The sequence below is a fragment of the Danio rerio genome, chromosome 15 (genome assembly GCF_049306965.1).
Source record: "Danio rerio strain Tuebingen ecotype United States chromosome 15, GRCz12tu, whole genome shotgun sequence".
In the NCBI taxonomy this organism is placed as follows: domain Eukaryota; kingdom Metazoa; phylum Chordata; class Actinopteri; order Cypriniformes; family Danionidae; genus Danio; species Danio rerio.
In genome coordinates this window covers 4,420,492-4,447,500 of record NC_133190.1, presented here as the reverse complement: position 1 = coordinate 4,447,500, position 27,009 = coordinate 4,420,492, and the positions used below count along the sequence as shown (strand labels likewise).

The following is a 27,009-nucleotide window of genomic DNA, read 5'->3' as shown; positions in this document are numbered from 1 at the left end:
GTATACATTTGTTTTTGCTTCACCGTGAGTCTAATTTTTGGTCCTAGAACTTATGACTGACAAACAAACTCAAGTGTCAGCTACCTGTTTCTGAGAAAATCAAGTCAGTGATTAGCTGATCTTGAAATGCTTGTTTGTGTGGGTTTTGTGTATGTGCACGCATTTGTTTCCCCTTCACTGTGAGTCAGCTTTTTGGTTCTTGTAATCTCATTTCTGTGGGTCTGAGCTCTCAAAATTTAGATGCCATATCCAAACCATCATCACTGCGTTGTAAACTAGCATGGGAAGTAATGACTGACAATCAAAGTGTCATCTACCTGTTTTTGAGGAACTGGCATCAAGTTAGCGATTAGCAGCTCTTAACATGCTTGTTTGTGCGGGTTTAACGTGTGCACGGATTTGTTTTCTCTTGACCGTGGGTCAGATATTTGGTCCTATGGGAGTGTTGGCAGGTATGGTGTATATACATTTGTTTTTGCTTCACCGTGAGTCTGCTTTTTGGTCCTAGAACTTATGACTGACAAACAACTGAAGTGTCAGCTACCCACATAGCAAAATTTCTTTGGCCTAGCTCTGGCCCACACAATCAGGTTTTGCTTGGCCCACATGCCACAGTAAATTATGGTACATGACTGGACCAAATCTGGCTTTCAGACAAGGGCCAAACACGGACCATATCTGGGCCAAGTCTCAGCCAAGTTAATAACTCATAACTGGGCCTGAACTGGGCCAGATAGGTTGGTGTGTCACGATTGCAATGAAATTGATAAACCCATGGAGTGATGCGCTTTAGGCACACTATGGGCACGCTTTTTCTCAAAGTGACCTGATTGGTGGAATTTTTTTTCTTTACTCAAAAATGATTTTAGTGTATTTTAAATGTGGGTCAAGACTGGCCAAACTCACATGGCCCACTTATCAAAGTTTTTAATCTGGGCCAAATACTACGTTTTTCATCTGGCCCAAATCTTGTGTGCCGCCTTAAAGACGGTGCCGCCTCTGCCAAACTTGGGCCATGTTTGGCCACATGCTGTATGCCAGTGCCGGAAGAATGCCTGCTGTGCCAGCTTTATGCCAAATCTGGGCCAGAATTCTTTGCTACTAGGGATATACCTGTTTCTGAGAAAATCAAGTCAGTGATTAGCTGATCTTGAAATGCTTGTTTGTGTGGGTTTTGTGTGTGTGCATGCATTTGTTTTCCCTTCACTGTGAGTCAGCTTTTTGGTTCTTGTAATCTCATTTTTTGTGGGTCTGAGCTCTCAAAATTTAGATGTCATATCCAAACCATCATCACTGCATTGTGAACTAGCAAGGGAAGTTATGACTGACAATCAATCAAAGTGTCATCTACCTGTTTTTGAGGAACTGACATCAAGTTAGCAATTAGCAGCTTTTAAAATGCATGTTTGTGTTGGTTTTGCGTGTGTGCACGCATTTGTTTTTGCTTCACCGTGAGTCAGATATTTGGTCCTTGTAATTTCATTCTTTTGGATCTGACGAACTGTTGTGGGTCTAAGCTCTTAAACCTAAACTATCTTAAATCTAAACCATTATCACTGTATTGAGAATTAGTATTGAAAGTTTTGACTGACAAACAATCAAAGTGTCAGCTACCTGTTTTTTAGAAAATGATGTCAAGTTAGCGATTAGCCGCTCTTGAAAGGCTTGTTTGTGTGGGCTTCGCATGTGTGCACACATTTGTTTCGCATCACCGTGAGTCAGCTTTTTGGTCTTTGTAATCTCATTTACGGTTTCCTGTAAAAGCCTATTGAGGAATGGCTTACCGAAACTCCAAATCTGGCTGCGAAGATACAACATTTATTTAACAGAGACACTAACAGCCGAGATGATTGAGTGTGGCGTTCTGCCTGAACTTTCCAGAGGGCTCCCATTGCTTTTTTGTTCTAAACAATATTTGGTGTGTGTGTGTGAGAGTGTGTGTGAGACCTGTAATAGCGTCATCTGTCTTTTAAACGAGGCCCTATAGCAGATGAAAGTGTATATGTATGTATTTAAAGTCAAGTAAATATCTTGGCCTTGGAAATTTTTGTCACTGACATCCTTGGATAACTATATAATTTTTCTATAATGGTTTTGGATTATTTTTGTGTATAATTTTTGCTAATTTATATTAAGTTTTTTTGTGTTTCATTTGCAAAATTTAGCCATCTTGCCCTTTTGGTGTTATCAGTCACTGACGATTAATAAAAATTTACAAATAGGAGCTTATGTCTTTAGAGATAGAGAAGTGAACGGAAACATTTTCCTCCTTTGTTTCTTTTAAAGCTGACATTTAAATAAAACAGCTTCGTTAAGTCTCTGAAGGTTTGAAAGTACAAGGTTTGATCATAAGTTTCTTTTTCTGACCGTGTATCTGTATATTTTTACCCAATTTATGCTTACATTGTCAAAAAATAGCTGTAAATTAAAAAACGTTTTCCAACATTTGTGATTCATGCCCCTGCACCTCCATTTATTTATGCTTTTGAATTACATTATGGGACCTTGAGCTTTTCTCCAACAACTTTTGATGTTGAAACGTTTGAAAAAGTGAAATTTATTCACAATTTTAATCATTTAAAATTATATACTTTCTGGGTTGGTGTTGTAATAACAACTCATCTTTTTTCAATTAAATTCATCTTCATTTCTATAGCGCTTTTACAATGTTTGTGTCACAGCAGCTTAACATAGAAGTTCTAGTAAATTGAAACTGATTCAGTCCAGTTTTCAGAGTTCAAGTTCAGTTTAGTTCAGTTCAGTGTGGTTTAATTTTCACTGCTGAAAGTCCAAACACTGAAGAGCAAATCCAATGATGTGCAGCAATCTTTGCAGCAACAAACATAAACCTGTTAATAATTCAAACCCCAAATTAGAAAACGTTGGGACAGTATGGGAAATGCAAATAAAAAAGAAAGTAGTGATTTCCTAAATAGCTTTGACTTGTATTTCATTGCAGACAATAAATACATTTCATGTTTTGTCTGGTTTACTTCATTTCATTTGTGCATATATATCCTTTCCTGTCATACAGGGGTCTGTTCTTCGTACGTGGATTACTCAATTAGCTGGATTTTTTGACGATTTGACAGGATCCAGGATCGTTTCGTTCTTCAAAGCTGAAGAGTTGTTGTCATAGCAACAGTTCTGCTAGCTCAAACCTGATCGGAAGCAGGTTCAATTCATATAAACAGGATTACCTCAGTTCAAGCAAAGATAATACTGAAAATATGTACCGAATTCTGATATTTTCTTACAGTAGGGAAAATAGTAAATATTTTTAAACTATATGTATAAAGTTATAGTTATTAATAAAATTAATAAAGTTATACATATTAATAAAACTTATGCAATCTGCACCTTCGAAATGAAAGTACAAAGTCTGCCACCTGGTGGTGCAAAGAGAAAACTTATTGATATGAACTTTTTAGATCGCTTTAAAACAATTTGTGTATGTATGATAATAGAAATGCAGAATATGTGACTTTTTTTAATAGCAATAATACATATGCAGTCATAAACATGTTTTGGCAGTTAATATGACAGTGATTTGATGCTTCACAAAAGTTGCAGACGCCTTTACCAGTATTAAAATGCTTTTTTAAACATCCAGTTATTCTTTACAGCGATTAAAAAACGGCTACTATAATAAAGAAAATCTTTTCTAAATGTGGAACTAAATACATTGATATGCATTGAAATACATGATAAATACTCTTGAAACATGAAAGTGTAAAGCATGCAGCTCACAACAAATGAAAGGTTATTGCGTGTCATATTTAACAACCCGTTTACTGCTAATTTGATGTAATTTTGCTCACATGAAAAAAATGATGTCAATACGCTGCTGTGCCGTCAGCCAATCGTTACATTGCTGATCATGATTTCGAGGATCTATAGATCTGTCCTTTACAACACACGCAGCGATCTCAGATCAGTTTATCCAGACATTCTAATCTGATTCGCGAACTTGTTTGAAGAACCAAATTAGCGAGAGATCAGTTATCTAGATGAACAGATCCCTGCTAAAAAATCCAGCTTAAACCAGCCTAGGCTGGTTGGCTGGTTTTAGCTGGTCAACCAGGCTGGTTTTAGAGGGGTTTTGGCCACTTCCAGGCTGGTTTTCAGCCCTTTCCAGCCTGGTCTTAGCTGGTCAGGCTGGAAAAGGACCAGCTAAATCCAGCTAAAACCAGCTTGACCAGCCTGGTTTAAGCTGGACATAGCTGGCTACCAGCCTGCTAGGCTGGTCAAGCTGATTTTAGCTGGTCATCTCCCAGCCTAACCAGCTAAGGCCAGGCTGGAAATGGCTGGAAACTAGCCTGGAAGTGGCCAAAACCCCTCTAAAACCAGCCTGGTTGACCAGTTAAAACCAGCCAACCAGCCTAGCCTGGTTTAAGCTGGATTTTTCAGCAGGGATCCAGGATCTGCCAAATCATCTTAGATCATTTAAGCGAAGAACGAAGAACAGACCCCAGACCTGCAACACATAACAAATAGTTGGTACAGGAACAGTTTAGGGCCAATCAGGTAAATTGGTTAAATAATGAAGTGATTTGAAACAGGTGATGTCAACAGGTGACTGTAATTATGATTTGGTACAAAAGCAGCATCCAAGAAAGGTGTAGTCTTTTAGGAGCAAAGATGGGCCAAGCATCGCCAGTTTCACAACAAATACATGAGAAAATAATTAAATGAAGTTTTGACAAACTAATTTCGAGAGGAGCACGTGATATGATTGACTGCAGCTGGCCACTCATCTACACTCATTAGCTAGCCAATCAGATCGATCCAAACTCACTATAATAACCTAGCTGAGATCTACACCCCTATCTTCGTTTTCCGAAGAAACCCCCCATCCACCCCCTCTCCTCCTTTCCTCTTTTGCTGAGGGGAGCTCTCGAGAACACCTGACCTCGTACTCCCCTCACATGCTTTATGGACCTGGCGGGAGCCCTGGGCTCAACTATCTCCGAGCTCAGGGTTCTCTCCCGGGACAGCATGCCAAACCTGCTAACTTGCTAACAAGTTGTCAAACAGTATCTAAGTGTGAACTCTTGAAAATGTTTAAAAACAATGTTCCTCAAAGAAAGAAAGGAAGACATTAGGATATTTCACCTTTAACAGTGCAAAACATAATTAAAAGATTCAAGGAATCTGGAGGCATTACAGTGTAAAAAGGACAGGGGTGCAAGCTTAAGCTGAACTACCTTGATCTCCGATCCTTCAGGCGGCACCGCATCAAGAATCCTTATTCATCTATAAGCAATATCACCACATGGGCTCAGGACTACTTTGACAAACTTTTATGAAGTACCACAATACATAAGTACATCCACACATGACAATGAACACTGTGCTGTGTACTAGTGATGGTGAAATGAAGCTTTCTGAGCCAGAAAAGCGCTCGACTCAATTGTATCAGAAAAAGGTTCGTACCTCGAAGCTTTCTAAATCAGAGCTCGATAAGGACCTATTCTGGTTAAAGTATGGGAGAGCACTGTGTTGCAATAATGTCAAATGTTCACAACTGACCAAATCATTCATGTAGTAATACAACAACAGCAATATAAACAAATTACTCAATTACTGTAGTTTTTAGACATAAGATATATTACATTACACCACTGATGACTGTAGTAAAATCCAAGGTATTCAAAGGTTTATCATAATACAACCAGTCCTGTTCCAAGCAGGGATCGAACCAGCGATACCTGCATGGGAGGCGAACGCTCTAGGAGGAAGCTATCCCTGCTGAAAAATCCAGCTTAAACCAGCCTAGGCTGGTTGGCTGGTTTTAGCTGGTCGACCAGGCTGGTTTTAGAGCGGTTTTGGCCACTTCCAGGCTGGTTTCCAGCCATTTCCAGCCTGGTCTTAGCTGGTCAGGCTGGAAAATGACCAACCAAATCCAGCTAAAACCAGCTTGACCAGCCTGGTTTAAGCTGGATATAGCTGGTTTTGGCTGGACTCCCAGCTTGGCTAGGCTGGTCAAGCTGGTTTTAGCTGGTCAACTCCCAGCCTGACCAGCTAAGACCAGGCTGGAAATGGCTGGAAACCAGCCTGGAAGTGGCCAAAACCCCTCTAAAACCAGCCTGGTTGACCAGCTAAAACCAGCCAACCAGCTTAGGCTGGTTTAAGCTGGATTTATTAGCAGGGATGTGATCGATGCCTTTGGATTGCATGCGCCAGCTGGTCTCTGGTAAACACAATACTACCATATGCAGTGGTTTTCTTTAAAGATAGTTAAAAATAAATACGCTACTACACTTTAGTAAGGTTCAAAACCTTTTTTTTTTTGTATTTTAGTTTAATTACTGGTGTGTGGGACCGGTGCAGTGCTTTGAAACAGTAGAAATGTATGTAATCAACGCCTAATCTCTCGCTATACACTTTACTAACCCATGAGGGTGCTTCGAAGCCTCGGCGCACAACGTCACATCACTACTGTGTACTGTGTCAAAAGGAAGCCCTAAGTTAACAGTGTCCAGAAGTGCTGTCCACTTCTCTAGGCTCGTAGGCATCTGGGATGGACCATCACACAGTGGAAACTGTGATCTGTGGTTTGATGAATCAGTATTTCAGCTATTTTTGGGAGAAATGGACACCGTGTGCTCAGAACCAAAAAAGAAAAGGATCATACAGACCTTTTTGTTACCAGCAACAAGTCCAATATGGTGTTGTGTCAGTGTCCTCCCTGCTAAAAAATCCAGCTTAAACCAGCCTAGGCTGGTTGGCTGGTTTTAGCTGGTCGACCAGGCTGGTTTTAGAGGGGTTTTGGCCACTTCCAGGCTGGTTTCCAGCCATTTCCACTTAGCTGGAAGCCTCGCTAGAGAGTTGCAGTAGTCCAGTTTGGAGAGAACAAGAGCTTGAGCAAGGAGTTGAGCTGCATGTTCAGATAAGAAGGGTCTTATCTTTCTGATGTTATAGAGTGCGAATTTTAAAAGTTTGAAACCTATAATTATGAAACCTGCATTTATTTGATTACAAACACTGCTCTTTTAATTTGTACCAATGTTGTGGAGCGCAGTAATGCAATTTAAAACAACAGTTTTAACAGTTTTTTTTTTTATTTGAAAACATTTAAGATTTAATTTGAAGGCTAAGCTGAATTTTCAGCATCATTACACCAGTCTTCACAGTTCCTCAGGTCTACCATATGCCCTCATTTAGGCTCATTAAGTCAATGTGTCTGAGAGAGAGAGAAAGATTCTCTCCGCTTGTCTTGTTTAGTCTGCTCTTGTTAACCTGGGTGGGAGGTTTTGCTCTAGGCCGCTGCGTCTGCTGTCTACATGGCTGTCAGCGCAGGCAGGGAGATATCAATAGACAGCGTAAATAAGGTTAGGTTTAACTACGACTTGCTGTCCTCTGTAGGGTAACGCTTACAACACGGCAAAGTGCTCCCCTGGGGTGAAGATTAGCCACCTCTTCAGTTGTGAACACTGAGAGACGTGTATGTTTACGTGTGTGTGTGTGTTTGTATAAATTCCTCTCCGGCGTCCCAGATGGGGTGAGGAAACAAGGAACCCCCCCCCCCCCTCCCCAACATTCATCTCCATTTCACACTCTCTTGCAGTATCTCTTGTCCTCGGCTCAGCTCGCCGCGAGCTCTTTCAGATTGTTTTTTTTTTTCTCCACATAGATTCTGTGGGAAGTTAATATAAAGAAAGTAAACAGGGTCGATTTTGATTCAGCGCCGCATCTTTCTCAATTCACAGCCACTCTCGCACTAGCTACGTATAAATCACAGATATTTCTTTCTCCCAGTGCCTGACTGCTTAGGAAGGTCTCTTAAAACTGTAAAAGGGCTCATTTGTCTTTGTCTGCTGCTTTTCACATCACTTCTGTGGATATTGTGTATTAAAGATTGACCCAGTGGACACATTTATTGTGGTATTTCGAAGGTTACGTCCTCCAATAATGAAAATGCTGTTATTAGAGTCTGCAGGAACAGACAGGACGCGAAGCAACTGGGATTAAAAGATCTGTTCAGCTCTCTGTGATCATCCGTCATCATCAGATGTGATCAAGAATGAGTTTTACAAGTTCAAAACGTTTCTAAAACAGTGCATGTTTGTAATAAAAACTGTAAAAGCGCTGCAGTTCATAACCACAGCCACATAGTGTCAGTACAATTATAAAGGAAGACGCTTCAAATCCGGTTTGTGGACTTAAATCAGGTTTATTTTATACATTAACATAATGCATATCCATACAGCAGTGTGTATAAATGTGTATTCTGTCACATTTGTCGTGTATAAACAATGCAAAGCTAAACGTGCGTGTGTGTGTGTGTGCGCCAAAACTTTATTATGACACTGTGTGCAACTCATCGTTGCAGAAAGGCTTGAATTAAATTCATAACAAATACTTCAAATAACCATTGATAAAGTTCTTATTGTAGTTAGGGAGCTCTGCTTCATTCTTGTCTGTCACTGTGCTGTTTATCTACGTGAAGATTACACGCACTGACATTCACATGGGAACAGTGGGCGGGAAGAACTAGCTCATTTGCATTAAAGGCACAGGCAACAAAAACAATCACAGTGCCTTAACAGCTCAAATTTCCCAGATTGAGAAAGACTTCTCAATAATAAATAATCTGGGGTGTGTTTCCGAAAAGCATCATTAGCCAACTAAGGTCGCAAGTTCCGTCAGTACAAACATAGCTTGTTGATTTGCCGTTTCCAATCCGTCGTTCCAATGAGTAATTGCAAACTGCATTGCAAACTTGTTTACTTGCAACTACACCTCTTGAGATGTAGTTAGAAACATAGTTCCTGGCTGTGTTCTATTCCCACTTATCCCCCCTATGCCCTGTTCATTTAGAACATTCTAACATTTAAACTTGGAATGATTTGAAATAAAAAAGCATTAAGGTCAACTCTCGTGGGTGTAATTTGCTTTCAAAGTATTTTTACTGTTCAGTTTTAGCGATCTTCATGTTTACAATTGTGCTCCCTTCGCAGTGCACTTTGTAAACATTGATGTCATTATGAACACAGCCGTGTCTCATGACGAAAGCAATAGGTGACCTATTATTTAAAAGCGGAATTTATGTTACGTCTCCAAAGCTTGTGAAAACAAAAAACATAACATACGCTAATCATTTAAATTTATAGTAGGTTATTTATTAAGTATCTGTACTGTGTATGACATGGGCCTGCTGGTTAAAACACTTCTGCAGTGGTTTGCATGTGTCAAATTGTAAAAGTAGACTTTTCAAAAATAAAAAAATAAAAAAAAAAATAAATAAAAAATGTATTAACAATATCCTACTTAATACTACTACTACTACTACTACTAATAATAATATTAATAATAACCATCATCATTATCATCATTAATATTATTAATACTATTATTAAAGTAGGATTTTTTCATTTCCTCGTATACAAGAAATATAAATTTCATTTCTTAAAAAAATAGCCTCATTAATGATTTATTTATATCATTTATATATGATATTAGAATATGTGTTAGCTTTTGTAAGTAATTTTATGTTTAAGGATAGACTATGGAGTGTTCTCAATAATATTAGTAAAGCAAACACAGGCTCTATATGTGCCATTTACATATATTTCAATTAATATGAAAAGCGAGTGCATGTTTTAACCAAAACTAATGTTGGATTTTTTTGTAAATGCGTGTACATGTAAAACAATATAATTTGCACAAAGAAATGATGGAGTTCTACCCTAAAGAAGCTCTAAAGAAGCCGTTTAGAGCATCATTATGGGCTTTTACATTATAACCAACATGGTTCAAACTATGGGTCTGCGACAGAGAAACTACATTTTTTAGGAAACAATTGTCACTACATCGTTCTTTTCCTAAAAGATGCATCATACTATGATTGTTCAGCCGCGAGTTGCGTCTTGTTGAGGAAACGCACCCCTGATCAGGATTTTGAGATTTGGATTCTGGAGAGACAAAGTGAAGTTTATTCATAAACTTATTTCGAAAGGATCACGTGATTATGATTGAACACGGCTGGTTCTGCATTAGCATGCATGATCCACCAATCAGGCCATTCCTAACCCATTATAAAGAGCCAGGGTTTTTCACTACAGTCATCTTGGATTTAAAGAATCCCCCCTTCCACCCCTACCTCTTCACCTTTGCCTCCATAGGGCGGCACGGTGGCCCAGTGGTTAGCACTGTTGCCTCACAGCAAGAACGTCACCGGGTCAAGTCTTTTAACAGGCCGGTGGTCGTTTCTGTGCGTAGTTTGCATGTTCTTCCCGTGCTCGCATGGCTTTTCCCCGGGTCCTCCGGTTTCCTCCCGCATTCCAAAAACATGCACAACAAGTGAATTGATCAATCTAAATTTAGCACTACAGTCAATCTCTCATCCTGCAGCATATATTTTCATAGCATTCAATTTTTAGACATCAGTTCTTATCAAGGGGGAGTTCTCGAGATCTACCTGAGCTCAAGGCTCCCCTCTCGCCCTGCAAACGGGAGGGAGCCCAGGGCTCAAGGACCTTTTGGGCTCAGAGCTCTCTCCTGGGAAAGCTTGCCAAACTTGAAAAAGGGGTAATAGGTGCCCTTTAATGGGGGTTAATAATATTAACCTTAAAATGTTTTTAAAAAAATTAAACTGCTTTTATTTTAGCCGAAATAAACCAAATCAGACTTTCTTCAGAAGAAAAAATATTATCGGAAATACTGTGAAAAATTATTTGCTCTGTTACACATTTGGGAAATATTTTAAAAATTAAAAGAAAAAAAAAATCACAGGAGGGTGAATAATAATTGACTTTAGCTGTACATTTCCGGCATGACTACACCATATGCAAACAGAGCAGCACAACGATATGTTCCATTTCTGAGAATCACAGAAATGTGAGTAATGATTAAACATACTTATATATGCTTTCCCTTCTTCCATTCAGATGTCTAACTACAAGCGTGCAACGTTTGAGGAGGAGGACGGGACCGATGTCCCTGTTGATGGAGCCATTTCTCCTGACAGTGTTGAGGTGGGTGCTGGTTATTGGCATTTTCTCTTTTTTTCTTCTCTCAAACCCACACACAAGCAATGAAAGAAACCATTTGAAGGGGACCTATTTTGCAAAAAAACATTTAATAAGGGGTTTAAGCACAATTGTGTGGCATCAGTGTGTTAAAATATCCATCTTCTTATGGTAAAAATTAATTAATTCTATTTTTTATAATCAATAAAACTTCATAAAAACAGTCTGCAGAAACACTTTGATTGGCATTCTCCCTTTGTACGTGTCATCAGAGGGGTAAAGCCCCGCCCTCATGAGTATAAACAGCCCTACAGCTGTCCGATAATAGAGTTTTGATTCTGCTGCATAGCTCCGCCTTCTTTTAAATGATCTCATTTGAATTTAAAGCAACAGTCACCAAAACGCACAATTAGGATTAAAGCCTAAAAGCTGCAGCTTCAAAGAGTTATAAAACATTATTTGTGTGGTGTTTTGAGCTGAAACTCCACATACACACTCTGGGGACATCAGAGACTCATTTAGCATCTTGTGAAAAGGAGCATAATAGGTCCACTTTAAGCTTTTAGTTCTACAGAGATGGTGAGAAGCAGTTCCCTTGAAAAATATGAGAACAAAAATACAGTGAAAGAACTGTGAATTTCTGTGTGGTTGTGATGTGCGCCATGTGGTTGAGCTTTTTCCTGGATGCTGGATGTTCCCACTGAAAATTGTAGCTGACAGCTATGCAATGTTGAATTTTTCAAGCTATCAGGAAAGAAAAGCTGTCTTGAGTCGGTGGTGATGCTCTTTCTTCTGAGGCATTCAGGCAAGTCCAGATACTTACAGTATGCACAGTTGGAAGAGCAGATGTAGCTGGAATAGATGTAACACAGTGATAGCTAAAAAAAATTGATGTGCTTTAATTTACTCTTTAGTATAAAGGTTGCTGGTTCGGTTTCCTTAAATAGCTCTTCAGCGATTCGTTCTTAAATGCATCCATGGTTGTGTGAATTCTCATTTTAAACGTTCTTATTTTCTAATTAAAGTTTTTATGCTTTGACTAAACCAGACAACACATGCACGAATAAACTGATGTGTGATCATATTGAGTTTACTTGCTTTATTCGTGCGTCATATTCACTTCACAATCCATGCAAATTCACGTCAGGGGCGGGGCTTCTGTCTCCATGGTGACTAGTTTCGTTGCTAAATGGCTAACATGGATTTTATTGAGAGCGTAGCTGTGCTTTATGTGCTTTAGGAAGGCTGAAAAACAGCGTCGATTTGTTTGGCGCCGTGTCTGAGTCCACTAGATCCTTTCAGAGGTGCACCCAGCCCTGTGAGTTCATCAATTCCTTCAGAAATCATACCTGGATGATGGAGGCTTTCAGCAGTGCTTCCGACTGAGCCGAGTTCAGTTTGATGAGCTGTTGTTAAGTGTCGACAAGAGGATTCCCTTTCGGGACACCAGCAACATGCACAATGTCATAATCACGCCCTACAAGAACAAGCTCCTGATTGGTTAACGAGGCGTGAATGTTCGCTAAAGTTCAGATTTTCCAACTCGAATTTGGACCGCCAGATGACTTGACTTAACATGTAAACCACTTGCACCTGACGCTTCATCCACGTCTGGTGTGAATGCAGCATTAAACTTTCATGGTCATTAAAGTGTTTGTCTGATGGAATTCAAGACATTTTTAAACCAATTTTATCCAAAACTGGGTTGTTAAAGAAATACTACACATTTTTTTAGGAAATATGCTAATTTTACTAGTCACCAAGAGTTAAACAGTTGAGTTTCCCTGTGTTTGAACACATTTAGCTGATCTTCAGGTCTGGTGGGAGCACTTTTAGCTTTAGCTTAGCATAAGTCTTTAAACCGGTTTTAAAGACCATTAGCATCTCGCTCACACATTTTAAAAAAAGAATTGTAGTAATAATAATAATTCCTTATATTTGTATACTGTAACGCTTTTCTAGACACTTAAATCGCTTTATACATTGGGGGGAATCCCCTCATCCACCACCATTGTGTAATGGATGTGTAATGACATCTGTATGCTAAGCTTAGCTAAAAGTGCTCCTGCCAGACCCCTAGATTAGCTGAGTGGGTAAAAAATGGTCAGACTAAACTGTTTAACTCTAGAGTTGTAGTAAAATAAGCCTATTTCCAAGTGAAGTGTTCCTTCAAAGTGAGCAAGGCAGAAACTGTCACAGATATTAGTCACGCCATTAAAATATGAATGTATTACCACCCAAATGCAAATATCACCCTGCTCATTTTTCAACAAGTGGACTCCGACGAACTTAATGATATACAGTAGGGGAGAGTTTAATATGACCATTACCGCCGCAGCATGTACCGCCGCCGCTCTAAAGGAAAAAGAACGTGTTTTTTTAGGTATGACCGCAGTTTGCGACTATGCCACCAGGTGGCAACAAGGGACGGGATAGGAATGGACTGAAATAGCTTATACATTAGCTGTAAATACTCTGCTACTTGTAAATAAAGATAAACAATGAAACAAAGCATTATAAGTCCTTCATCAATCATTAAAAAGACATCTAGGCTGCATTATTTAAAGGAATAAAGAATAACAAATAATATTTCGGGTGAAGTGCTTCAAAACAAGTCTGCTATTTAGCACCAAAAGAAGTTGCCGTGATATTGTGTAGCCTAAATAAAATTAAACTGAAATATTCACAGTTAGTCTCTGTGTGCGGGTAACATAAACTCCACGGTCCACCTAAGATGATTAGGGCCACGCGGAATTCTCTGCTGCTGTCGCTCTGGCTCAGCAACCAACACGCTATTCAGTTATGTTCTGTGTTTTTGACGTAAAAATATATAGTTTTGGCGAATGCTCTTAAATCACGAAAATTTTGCTCGTAAAAATGGATAAATCACGTATGAATTGTTCGAGCAGCGCACTAATAGGCGCAACAACTACTGTGGCGGTTCCCTGCGACAAAGTTGTTCCCCGTGGCAAAGGGAACAAATTCAAATAGGGACATCTGTATGCTAAGCTAAGCTAAAAGTACTCCCGCCAGACCCTTAGATTAGCTGAGTGGGTTAAAATGGTCAGATTAAACTGTTTAACTCTAGAGTTGTAGTAAAATAAGCCTATTTCCAAGTGAAGTGTTCCTTCAGACTGAGCAAGGCAGAAACTGTCACAGATATTAGTCACGCTATTAAAATATGAATGTATTACCACCCACATGAGAATATCACCCTGCTCATTTTTCAACAAGTGGACTCCGACGAACAACATTATTCCAGTTTATAAAGGTTAGCCAATTATAATAGCTACCATTAATATGAAAAGTCATAAATGTGCTGGGGAAAAGCGGTTTAAAAGTCTGCATATAAATTGTTCTGCGTTTGAATCACAATGACTCACGGCTTGTAGATTTTTTATTTATTTTTTTTAGTTAATGAAATGCACATTAGATGAGAACAATTATTTTGGTGTGACTAATAGTCTCAAAGACAGCATGAGTTTAATAGAAATTGAAACAGTCACTTTTCTGCTCTCCTAGCATTGTTTCTGATGTAGAGATTTGCTTAAGCGATAGCTTTCGGCAGGTCAGATTTCTAGGGAATTGGCTGGGGTGAATTGTGAGTGACATTTGATATCGATTCATGTAGTCCGTTTCATTCGCCGCTCGTTTTTCTACGTCAAACGAGAAATCTGACACCTCTCGTCTCAGTTTGCCATGGAAGCAAGGAAACGAAGCTTGTATTTGAAATGTTATCCCTCAGGCAGCTTGCGCTTTGTTCTTTTGGGTGTTGAATGATGTTAAGAGACATGCGGTGTATTTTATCGCACTAAGCTTATGCAATGCTCTTGGTGTTTCTGCACAGGAAGACAAAGCTCTTTTTTAAAATAATTTTAATGAGAATCTATGAGACCAAGGTTTTTTTTATAAGGGGAAAAAATGAACAATTTTATTAGGTTCGGCATCTTCTTTGTGAGCAGCTCTAAGGGAAAGTGATAAAACTGCGGTGCCGGATTTTTTAATTCATTGTGTTTACTCACTATGGTCTCAGATGGTAATGCTGCCTTCACATGCTGTCAGAAGTTTCTGAAAGTCATAATTACAGGGTTTGTTGTATTCAAGGGCTTTGTTGTCTGATAAATAATAATGATAATTCCTTACATTTATATAGCGCTTTTCTGGGCACTCAAAGCACTTTACACATAGGCAGCTAGCTCTCTGCAACTCTCACATGGTCGCCCACTGATGCTAAGCAGGGCTGCGCCCGGTCAGTACCTGGATGGGAGACCACATGGGAAAGCTAGGTTGCTGCCGGAAGTGGTGTTAGTGAGGCCAGCAGGGGGCGCCCAACCTGCGGTCTGTGTGGGTCCTAATGCCCCAGTATAGTGACGGGGACTCTATACTGCTCAGTGAGCGCCGTCTTTCGGATGAGACGTTAAACCGAGGTCCTGACTCTCTGTGGTTGTTAAAAATCCCAGGATGTCCTTCGAAAAGAGTAGGGGTTTAACCCCGGCATCCTGGCCAAATCTGCCCACTGGCCTCTGTCCATCATGGCCTCCTCTCCACCAATCAGCTGGTGTATGGTGTGAGGTCTGGCGCAAAATGGCTGCCGTCGCGTCATCCAGGTGGATGCTGCATACTGGTGGATGAGGAGACCCACCCCCATTGTGTAAAGTGCTTTGAGTGCCCAGAAAAGCGCTATATAAATGTAAGGAATTATTATTAATTATTATTAATATAGGGGGAATCTCCTCATCCACCACCAGTGTGCAGCAGCCAGACCGCACACCACACACCAGCTGATTGGTAGAGAAGAGACAGTGTGATGAAGCCAATTATTTTATGGGGAGGGTTATCAGGCCAGAAGACAGAGGCCAGTGGACAGATTATGCCAGGATGCCCACATTTAATGACCACAGAGCGATAGGACCTCAGTTTAACGTCTCATCCGAAAGACGGCGCTTACTGAGCAGTATAGCGTCCCCGTCACAATACTGGGGCATTAGGACCCACACAGACCGCAGGTTGGATGCCTCCTGTTGGCCTCACTAACACCACCTCCGGCAGCAACCTAGCTTTCCCATGTGGTCTCCCATACAGGTACTGACCGGGTGCAGCCCTGCTTAGCTTCAGTGGGCGACCATGTGAGAGTTGTAGAGAGCTAGCTGCCGGCTAGTTCAGTGGTTCTCAAAGTGGGGGTCGGGACCCCTTGAGGGGTCGCGGAACAATGGGGGGTCGCCTGGTGATTTCCAAAAATCTACTTATTATTATTAGGCCATACGAATTACCATATTTTATCCATAACCAACTGAAGAGAAAAAAAACAGCTGTTAATAGTTACTATAGTAGCTTATTTACTTGTTCTATTGGATTGCGACCCCTGGGGTAAATACATTATATTAAAGACAGCAATAGCGTCAGATGCAGCAGATTGATTTTATAACACCAGGTTAAACTTTCTGGCCCATTTACAGCACTGACATACATAAAAAAAAAGTTAAACGAAGAATAGACTTGGGTATATTGGTGTGTGTGTGCACCATTGAATGCAAGTTTTCTGTATTTATAACCACCTCAGAGGATATTGGGGGTCGCGAGTCACTGGCATTGTTATTTTAGGGGTCGTGTGCTGAAAAGTTTGGGAACCCCTGGGCTAATTGATTCTAAAGTAGTTCATTCTTGCTTATTTCTTTAGAAATTCTGATGTATTGACAATATAAGTGAGCATCCAGTGGACTTTTTAAATAAATGTAGCAACTCCCTAATTTACGCCCATATAAACATTTTCTGAGCCAATATATTAAAAGTTCAGATGTAAAACCCTCTAATTGCATCAGACCTCTTTTTCAGGCTCCTATAATTGGGTTTAGGAGTTTCATTTTAGATAATGAAAAGGTTATTAGCTAATAAATAAAATAACTTATTTTCAAAAGTGTCACTTTAGGCAATTTTTTAGATTTTAAGAAAGTAGATTTTCGTTTTGCATCAAAACCAGCTAAATCCACTTGTTTTTTTTTTTTTTGCAAAAACCTCTAAATAAGCAAAAAAAAATCACTAAAGATACATATAGACAATTTTTATTATATTATAATTTGTTTCTGTTTAGTACAGCATATTATTTACAGTAAATACTTGAACTGAATGCCTCATATGTTTCATTGACAGTTTTCTTGATCCCAAAGATGTGATTTATTTGGATTTAAGTTGCTTCGATTTAGAAATAAAAATTGCTGTCATGTCATAATGGACCAAAATCCCTTGAGGAACATTTCCAGTACCTTGTAGAGTCCATGCCACAAAGGATTAAGGCAGTTCTAAAGGCAAAAGGGGCTCCAACCCGGTACTAATAAGGTGTACCTAATAAAGTGGCCAGTGAGTGTATATAGTTTAAAGTTTAACCAGCAAACAGCTGCCAAAAAAACTTCATGATCAATATTTGACTCTTTTTATTGATTTTGGTTTTTTTTAGGTGGGTTTCCGTAAGGGTGGTATTCAGTTGTTTGGTCCACTGGGCCGGAGGACTCAGCTGGAGGTAGTGTTGGCCGGTCTGCTTCTTGCTTCACTTCTTGCACTGTTCGGCTGTGCGGTCACACTGGGAGTCCGTTATAACAGAGGTATTTCAAACACACACACATACATGCAGTGAAAAGTATACGATACAGTAACTGACTGATAAATATGATGCTGTAGAAGTTAAAGTTATATATTATTATTATTTATTCATGGCTGTTTCAATGTTGACATCATGACACAAGAGATGATTGGGTAAACTGGGTAAACAACATATAACTCAAACATTAACTAAGGGCTACTATTAGTTTAAGGGTGCTACATGTAAGTGTTTGACTCTTCTAAAGCATAAAAATAACATAAAATGTTTGCAGATATTTAAGAAACATGCTAAGTGAACATTCTTGTTTATCTGAAAAACAATGCTGAAGTCAGGTATTCTGCTTTGAAAATGTGTTACGTGCTAAAATGTCCTGCAGATTTTAGCTCCAACCCTAATCAAAGGCTGTTTCTCAATTCCAAGAACACAGAGAACGGACTTGTGTTCTTGTGGAGACCGATCTTGCCAGGTGTCCCCCAAGAACGAACTCAGGAGACCGCGAGGGAAGAGAACGTATCCATTGAGAAATGGGATGCTGCGTTCTTCCTGATGGTCACATGACCTTCACGCGTTTTAAATGGAAATTATTTAAACATTACAGCAATCATACAACGATTTATTGTTTCCCCCTTCTTCAAAATATATAATATACTCTGCACAATATAAATAAAACCAATTTTAATACGATTTTCAGCAAACAAACACCCTTGATGTGTTTATTCCTTTATTAAGATATTCATGTTAATGTTTACTTTTACCGTTTCATTTAGGGAAACTCCTGAGGTAAATACTGTAAGTGATATCTCTGAACTTGAATAATAAATCTAAATAAAATGCAGCGCTTCCCACCTCCAGTCGCAATGACTTCTGGGACTTCCAGAGCGAGTTCGGTGCTCAAGTCTGCATCGGTGCGTCCTCGATATCAAGAACACATCCGGGAAATTTCACGCGTCCTCCATACTTGCGGTCTTGAGTATTGGAACTGAACTTAGGCAGCTGATGATGACGTTGCACGAGAACACGAGGACGCAAGACCGCTGAAGAACGCATATTGAGAAACAGCCAAACCCACCTGAGCAAGCTAATCAAGGTCTTACTACAGTAGGGCTGTTTCTCAATATGCGTTCTTCAGCGGTCTTGCGTCCTCGTGTTCTCGTGCAACGTCATCATCAGCTGCCTAAGTTCAGTTCCAATACTCAAGACCGCAAGTACGGAGGACGCGTGAAACTTCCCGGATGTGATCTTGATATCGAGGTCGCACTGATGCAGACTTGAGCACCGAACTCGCTCTGGAAGTCCCAGAAGTCATTGCGACTGAAGGTGGGAAGCGCAGCATTTCATTTAGATTTATTATTACAGTTCATAGATATGAATTATTTACATCAGGAGTTTCCTTAAATGAAACGGTGAAAGTAAACATTAACATGAATATCTTAATAAAGGAATAAACACATTAAGGGTGTTTGTTTGCTGAAATTCGTATTAAAATCTGTTTTATTTATATTGTGCAACATAGATTTATAATGTTTTTATGCAAAGTATATATTTTGAAAAGGGGAAAAACAATAAATCGTTGTATGAGTGCTGTAATGTTTAAATAATTTACCATTTAAAACACGTGAAGGTCACATGACCATCAGGAAGAACGCAGCATCCCATTTCTCAAAGGACGCGTTCTCTACCCTCGCGGTCTCCTGAGTTCGTTCTTCCGAGGACACCTGGCAAGATCGGTCTCCACAAGAACACAAGTCCGTTCTCTGCGTTCTTGGAATTGAGAAACGGTAACGTTATACTTGAAACACACAGGCAGGTGTACTGAGGCAAGTTGGAGCTAAACCCTGCAGGGCACCGGACCTCCAGGAATGAGATTGGTGACCCCTGGCATAGGGGGTAGACGTTTATAAATATCATAAATAATTCTTGTTAACTTCTGGCAACCGTATCTGATCTAGCAACAACCCAGTTGTACCCTTGGAAACCCTTCATTCCATCAAATACTGCAAAATATTCTTGAGAAACACTGATCGAAATTGTTTCATTATCATTACTGACAGACGTACAATTCAAAACCAAGACAAATTTTTGGCTAGCAAACAAGCATATTAGAGCCTCTATTGTTATGTGAGTCTATTACTTAATATGGACTTATTATCGCTGTACTTTCATGTTGATGTAGGCCTAATTTTAATACAATACTTAAAAATCCAAACACTATTGTTCACAATTCAATAAACTCCCAACTGATTAATTTAGCAACCGCCCTTCATCGTTCACATATTCTGTTTTGCTCAGCAAGATTTCCCATAATGCACTGTGAATGTCATTTCCTGTACCCTTGATCCCCTCCAGATCCAGCCCGTAGTATCTGTCTAACCGAGGCCTGTGTCACTGTGGCCAGCAAGATTGTTGAAGCTTTGGACCGCTCTGCCGACCCATGTCAGGATTTTTACCAATACGCCTGTGGAGGATGGGTCCGCAAAAACCCCCTGCCAGATGGCCGGTCCCGCTGGAGCACATTTAACAGCATCTGGGACCAGAACCAGGCTGTGCTCAAACACCTGCTGGGTAAGTGCCGGAAACACACACACACACACACACACATGCTTATCCTGTTTGTAGGGTGGCATTTGCTCAGTAAATCTCACTCAGTGTTCGCTCAACAGAATATATTTAGAAGGACTTCTAAATGATTTATGCCATTTTCCCATAGAAAACTGCAGCATTCATGTTTTTCCAAGAGTCAAACACTTGAGCTTTCTGTACTTGGGTTGTTTTTGTAGATCTGTGCAGAAACGTGCATCGATTCTTGCTCTGGGCGCCCTGATTACTTGTTTTATCCGAGTGCATCTGTCCTCGTCTTGGCGTTCGATAAGAGACAATGACTTTGTGAATGCGTTCTCTGTTTCTTTAACCTTAGCCCCTCCATTAATCACCCTCGCATGGATTTACAGTATAGTGCTTGCAGAGCTTGTTTTTGAAGAAATTCAAGATGCAGTTTTTAAAATTTCCATTGACTGGTTGCCTGCGCAAAACTTACTGCCGCAATGCCGAAGTGTTCTGAATGTTTCCTAAAACGTTACTCTATTGTTGTTGGGATGTTAGATTAAGAGTGCAGCTGCAACCTTGATTAAACACACCTGTCTTTAACCCTCTGGGGTCGAAGACCGCATATACCCGTTTTGACCTGTGGTGTCGTCAAACTGCTGAAATGAACTTAAATTACTCTTTCAGTTTTGATCGTACAGATGAGATCAATACATCAATCGAATCTGTAATGTGTCTACTTTTTGTTGTGTACACTCACAACAACAACAAACGTGTGTGCTTTTGCAAAATAAGGAAAACAAACAGTGTAGGCATTCTGTCTTTTCTCTCTCCGTGATCTGCTTTTAGAAGCGCGTCGGTAAAATGAAACTCCGCGAAAACAAAACGCACAGATATGAGACATGCATCTCTAGAAACCTTGAAGTGTCTGCTTTTAAATGCATGTTGAAAACAAACACTGCTTGATAAAGTAATCCGTATGAAACCAACGCTATGTCTAGTTTCTCAGTCTGACCTCATTAGTTTTAATGCGACCACGCCCACTAGGCATTGTTATTGCAAGCATATGCATTAGACGAGTGCAGACTGTGGTCGGAAAAACATGTCACTAAAAGGAAAGATAACTCTGCAAATAGTCAACAAAGATGATGATTTATGATATCGATATAAAGCTTGACATGTCTACTTTTGCATTAACCAATTCAAGTCGAAAACAAATAATCTGTTTTTATGTAATCCGTATAAAAGTAAGGACTGTACGAATTCTCCTATATCACCTCATTACAGTTGTTGGGATGTTAGATTCAGAGTTAAGCTGCAACCTTGATTAAACACATGTATACGCGTTTTGACCTGTGGTGTCGTCAAACTGCTGAAATGAACTTAAATTACTCTTTCAGTTTTGATCGTAAAGATAAGATCAATACATCAATCGAATCTGTTATGTGTCTACTTTTTGTTGTGTACACTCACAACAACAACAAACATGTGTGCTTTTGCAAAATAAGGAAAACAAACAGTGTACGCATTCTGTCTTTTCTCTCTCTGTGAACTGCTTTTAGAAACGTGTCAGTAAAATGGGTTGAAACGCCGTGAAAACTAAACTCACAGAGATGAGACATGCATCTCTAGACAGCTCGAAGTGTCTGCTTTTAAATGCATATTGTATGTGTCTGCTATGCATGTTGAAAACAAACACTGCTTGATAAAGTAATCAGTATGAAACCAACGCTATGTTTAGTTTCTCATTCTGATCTCATTAGTTAAAACGAGTTTAGTATTTAGTATAAAAACGATTCGCGTCCACACTAGCGTTTCACCTAGCGTTTCTGAAGAGGGGTTGTCACGGACAAAAGTGAAGAGGAATAAGGAGTTGCGGAAGAAAGTGAACAGCGGACTGTGGAGGAGGGCGGTTGAGGAGGGGGATTGGTAAAATGAGGTGCCGGATCAGATTTCAGAGGTTCCAGATCCGGCTAGTTCCAGCCAGAGATGGGAAGTAACGAAGTACAAATACTTTATTACTGTACTTAAGTAGATTTTTCTGGCATCACTACCCCACTACTTATTTTTTAAACAACTTTTTACTTTTACTTCTTACATTTTTACATAAATATCTGTACTTTCTACTCCGTACATTTTTTAAAACCACGCTCGTTACGTTCGTTTTCATGTGTTTAGTGGCGTGATCTATATTAATTCCTATTATTGCGCAATAATATGAGCGCCTTATTTAAACACTCTGCTTATGCTAGTTTAGTTTAATAAAATCAGCAAACAATGCAAAACAAATATGACAACGAGATGCTGCAGTGCCAGAAACTTGTATTAATGTCAGATAGTGAACGAGTCGTTCATAACGGAGATTCATTCACAAACAAATCACTCCGTCCGTCAGTATGAGAAGTGAAAGCAGGAGAGGGGCTGTGTTTCAGGACATGGATTAGATCAAATTTAACAGGGAGGGTGGATAGTACATTTTCATACACATAAACACAAGCTTTTTGTTGGGAATGCCTGTGTGATCACTTATACATCAATGTAAAAAAGTGATGGAAAATTATGTTTCGTAATTGAAAAAAAAAATTTGCATACAGACCTCTAGGAAAACGACCGATCATACATATATATATATATATATATATATATATATATATATATATATATATATATATATATATATATATATATATGTGTGTGTGTGTGTGTGTGTGTGTGTATAAATCTCTGGCTCTGGATGACCACAGTCCTCCACTGCAGCTTGGTCCTGCATTCAATTCAAAGGAGCGCTACCCTGTACTAAAATGGCGGCTCTATTGACGCATTCCATCTAATAGACAACAATAGGGTAGGCGTCATCTAATGTATATATCTATGAACAGTGCTAAGCATTGAGCTACTGTGCTGCCCAACCTTCATTATGTACAAATTAAATATAGTATGATGTTTTAAACAAATCTCTAAGCATAATAAATAGCAATACTAATGCCTGCCTGAGCAAACAACACTACTTAATGAAAATTAATTTTACATTTTGGAGTCTCATCAATCTCTCTGTACCTCTCTTTAATTAAAAACAACAACAAAAGACTTGACAGTATTTATTATTTATTGAACTGTTGGGCTTATTTATTTGCTGCCTCGCACGCTCTTGTGTTCTCTGCAGAAAATGCTAATGTAGTCTCTTTTGTGTTTGCATGCACCGTTCCATTCTTCCCTCTAATTGTTGGACTATTTGACTCTGCCCGTTTTATTTAATAACCTGTTGTAATGCGCCGGCTTTGATCAACCTCTCTCTCTCTCTCTCTCTCTCTCTCTCTCTCTCTCTCTCTCTCTCTCTCTCTCTCTCTCTCTCTCTCTCTCTCTCTCTCTCCCTCTAATGAATACGCTCTCACACTGGGGTCCCTGCGGCCGTTTTGCCCTGATGACACTCCATCACATTGACTCCGCATGTTGCATCATCCCCGCAGCCAGAGCCATCCAATCACAAGACACTGTTCTTTCACCCTTCTTCACGTTTAATAACATTCGCCTTACAATTTGATCTCATTTCACTCTCAAATATGTGATGCATCTTTTGTGGATTGTGGTCCTTTGTGGTATGCGTGTGCATAGCTCAGTGCATGTGCAGCATGCTGAGGTGAACACACCGCTCCAGCGAACAGTAAATGAAGAGTATTCCCTAATGACCTGCGTCAGAGAACTAATGCAGCCTCCTATTATGAGGGAGAGAGAGAATAGGAAAACAAAAAGCAAGAAAATGCTGAGAATTTGGCATTTTAAAGGTCATCACACTACAGTTTAAAGGGTCACGAAACACCAAAACACATTTTTTGAGCTGTTGACAGTCGTATATGTGTCCCACACTGCTAAAAACACTATTAGGACACCTGTATTTCACTAAAAAGTGTAAATTGGTTGTTTTTGCGTTATTTCAAGCAAATTCGTACTTCCGGTTTGAAACTAATTTTTGATTCGTCACGGTCATGACATAATAACGTGTATTCCAGCGTGCAGACTGGACGTCTTTGCCAAAGTGTGTCTTATTACGTCTTACAGTGTGATGCATTAATGCATGAGTAAGGCTTGGTTCAAACCAATCAGCGCGCTCTATTGTGCAACTTCATTAATATTCATTACTGTCACAGTGTTTAGACGACAGATACGCCACGTTGTGTTGGCAAAACAAGCGTGAAGTGTTGCTTTTATAGTTTGCTGCAGTGAAGTTTTTCATTTTCTCTCTGTGAGAGCGCAGCTGGAGTCACGTGTGGATTACAGTGTACGCGACGCTTGACAACAATAACTTACGTGTCTAAGGAGGATTATTGTTTACCTGAGAGCTGTTCTCATCTGCAAACGCTGAGATCCGGATTCGCTTGTAGTATTCTCTTAATAAAGACGCAGCTCTAGTTGCTGGTGATTGTCCTGTCTCTACAGATTTGGTAAGTGAGCGACCAGTGCTCTTTGTTTATTCAGTTTGTTCGTATCGAACTAAGTTAACTATTGCACCGAGTGTAAACATGTTAGCACCACAACCAAACTTTAACCTCGTGTAGGGTTTTTACCGCATTTTGTGACCGGAATAACACACGCGGCTTTCTGACACTACCTGCCGTGTGCATCTAAGTTTGCGGGACATGCAGAGTTTTTTTTTCTCTCATTCGCCGTGCGGTATCAAACATTGCATGAAAAATACACGCTTAGAGCAGTTCCTCGAATCAAATATCTCGTTTGTCGCGAGGGGCATGAATGAATTTCCTGAATGAAAGAGCCAAACTGCAGTTAAAGTCCACCATTTAATAATTTGGCAAATAATTCAACGACAGATGTCCATGTAAACACCATCACTTTCTCCCGTGTGTGTGTGTGTTTTTGACTCTGAAACTCACGCGTGCCCAAATAGACACTCCCACACCATCCCACTTTAGTTCCTCAGACACACCCCCCTAAACAGAGCTGGACACGCCCACTTTTCTGACTTTTTCCAAAGTAGAGGTGTGAAAACACCCTGCTGAAACAAGGGGGTTTCATGGCCCTTTAAGCTTGTAAAACTATTTGGCTTCACTTTAAAAATGGACACTCATTACAGTTTTGCGAAAACAACCACAAAAAATGGGAAATAGTCATGTTACTAAGGCATTTATTTATTTATTTATTTTATTTTTTACAGAGACTTGTTCGAAGATGACATGGGATTGCTAGATGTTTCATGTGGTGTTCTATTTGGTTGCCAGTGTATTGGTAGGTTGAGGTTTTACGGGTTCCAATGTGATCCAGGTTGGTTACAAAAACTACTTGTGGTAACTAGGGTATTGTTAACATGTTCTCAGTAGTTTCTAGGGTAACCAAGCAAGGGTGTTCCTGTTGGTTGTCTGGTAATTGAGAAAGGTCTATGGCAGGGGTCACCAATCTCGGTCCTGGAGGGCCGGTGTCCCTGCATGGTTTAGCTCCAACTTGCCTCAACACACCTGCCTGGATGTTTCAAGTATACCTAGTAAGACCTTGATTAGCTTGTTCAGGCGTGTTCGATTAGGGTTGGAGCTAAAATCTGCAGGACCCTGGCCCTCCAGGAACAAGTTTGGCAACCAATGGTCTATGGGTGAAGGCTCTTGTGATAGAATTTGTGCCCATTTGGATGGTACAACAAAGTAACTTTCAGCAATAGATCACGAGGTCCTGGCAAGTAAGCCTGAAGTAATAATATAATAATAATATTAACATGATTAATAGAGTGTCGGTTTGTGGTTCCTATAGTATTCTAGGTGGTTTTCAAAGTGCTGGGTCATTGACAGAGTATTGCTAAAATGTTCTGGCTGGTTGTTATAGATGAATACATTTATGTAGCACTTTGTGGTGCACACCTAAAGCACTTTACAATCATATCAGGCAGTCTCTCTTCTGTGTAGCATCCAAAGAGAAATGGCGCCAGTGCAGTCGCCCCACTCCAAGTTAATAGAGACAGTGAGATGGGGATTTTTAGTAGACTATGACTGGCAAAGGCCATTGGAGGGAATTTGCAGGAAGTGCAATGGGTTTTTAAGACCACAGGAAATCAGGATACCTGTTTAAAATAGACATTAAATCATAATCTCCTCTTATTTTAAAGTACAAAGTGGTGGAATATATCTGTACACATCGTTATTTTGTAAAAATAAATTTGTCCTCATAGTCTTTAATCAAATATCATAAACTTCCATTGGTTCCCAAAAGGCAATACTTCTTACAGAAGTGTCCACATCACTATACCGAGGCATTAGGACCCACACAAACCTCAGGTTGACCTCATTAACACAAATTCCAGCAGGTCACTTTCCCAGAAGGTCTCGTATCGAAGTACTGAGCAGGCCCAACCTTGCTTCACTTTAGTGGGTAACCAATCTTGGGGAGCAAGGTCTTATGACATTTGTAAATACAGATGTGGTCAGAGTAATTTGGGTGGTTGCCAAATACTGAACTACACCTGCAAATAAAGGTTTTACTTGAACCTCTCATCAAGGTGTGTTGAGGAATGTTGGAACTAATCTCTGCAGGACACTGGTACACAAGAATTGTGTTTTGACACCCCTGGTATAGAGACATCATTGCAGTTTAGTTTAATAATAAATACATTTTGTTATTGTTACACCCATCCTGGAGTTCAACCCCCGAAAAGGAGACTTTGCTGCTGAAGCAGTGGTGTTCCGTATCAGTGTAGACCAGAAGTGCCCAAACTCAGTTTTGGAGGGCCGCTGTCCTGCATAGTTTCGCTCTAACTTCCTGCAACACACCTGCCTGGAAGTTTTTAGAACAGTGGTGCTCTTCCTTCCTTTAGAGTTTAGCGCCAACCCTGATCAAACACACCCGAATCAATTAATTAGGACCTGAACAGCACTTGATAATTACCACCAAGTGTGTTTGATATAA

General features: G+C 39.8%; 1 protein-coding gene and 1 long non-coding RNA gene across 9 annotated transcripts in view; one reads left to right on the top strand and one right to left on the bottom strand.

Annotated features, from left to right (window-relative positions):
* The window catches only part of LOC141378012 (uncharacterized), a 4,616-nt gene extending 1,713 nt beyond the window's left edge, over nt 1-2,903 (bottom strand). The window contains exons 1-2 of the long non-coding RNA XR_012391276.1: nt 1,114-2,903; nt 1-84 (exon numbers count right to left, since the gene is read on the bottom strand). The exon at nt 1-84 is cut by the window's left edge and continues 871 nt beyond it. This is a non-coding gene — a long non-coding RNA (uncharacterized lncRNA). The remainder of the gene's footprint in view (nt 85-1,113) is intronic.
* Nucleotides 1-27,009, top strand: part of ece2b (endothelin converting enzyme 2b) — a 151,286-nt gene that overhangs the window by 62,134 nt on the left and 62,143 nt on the right. For all 8 annotated transcript variants that reach the window (XM_017351042.4, XM_073923320.1, XM_017351043.4 and 5 more), the window contains 3 exon segments: nt 10,893-10,979; nt 17,425-17,569; nt 19,915-20,130. In XM_017351042.4, the coding sequence (XP_017206531.1) occupies nt 10,893-10,979; nt 17,425-17,569; nt 19,915-20,130 (448 nt within the window).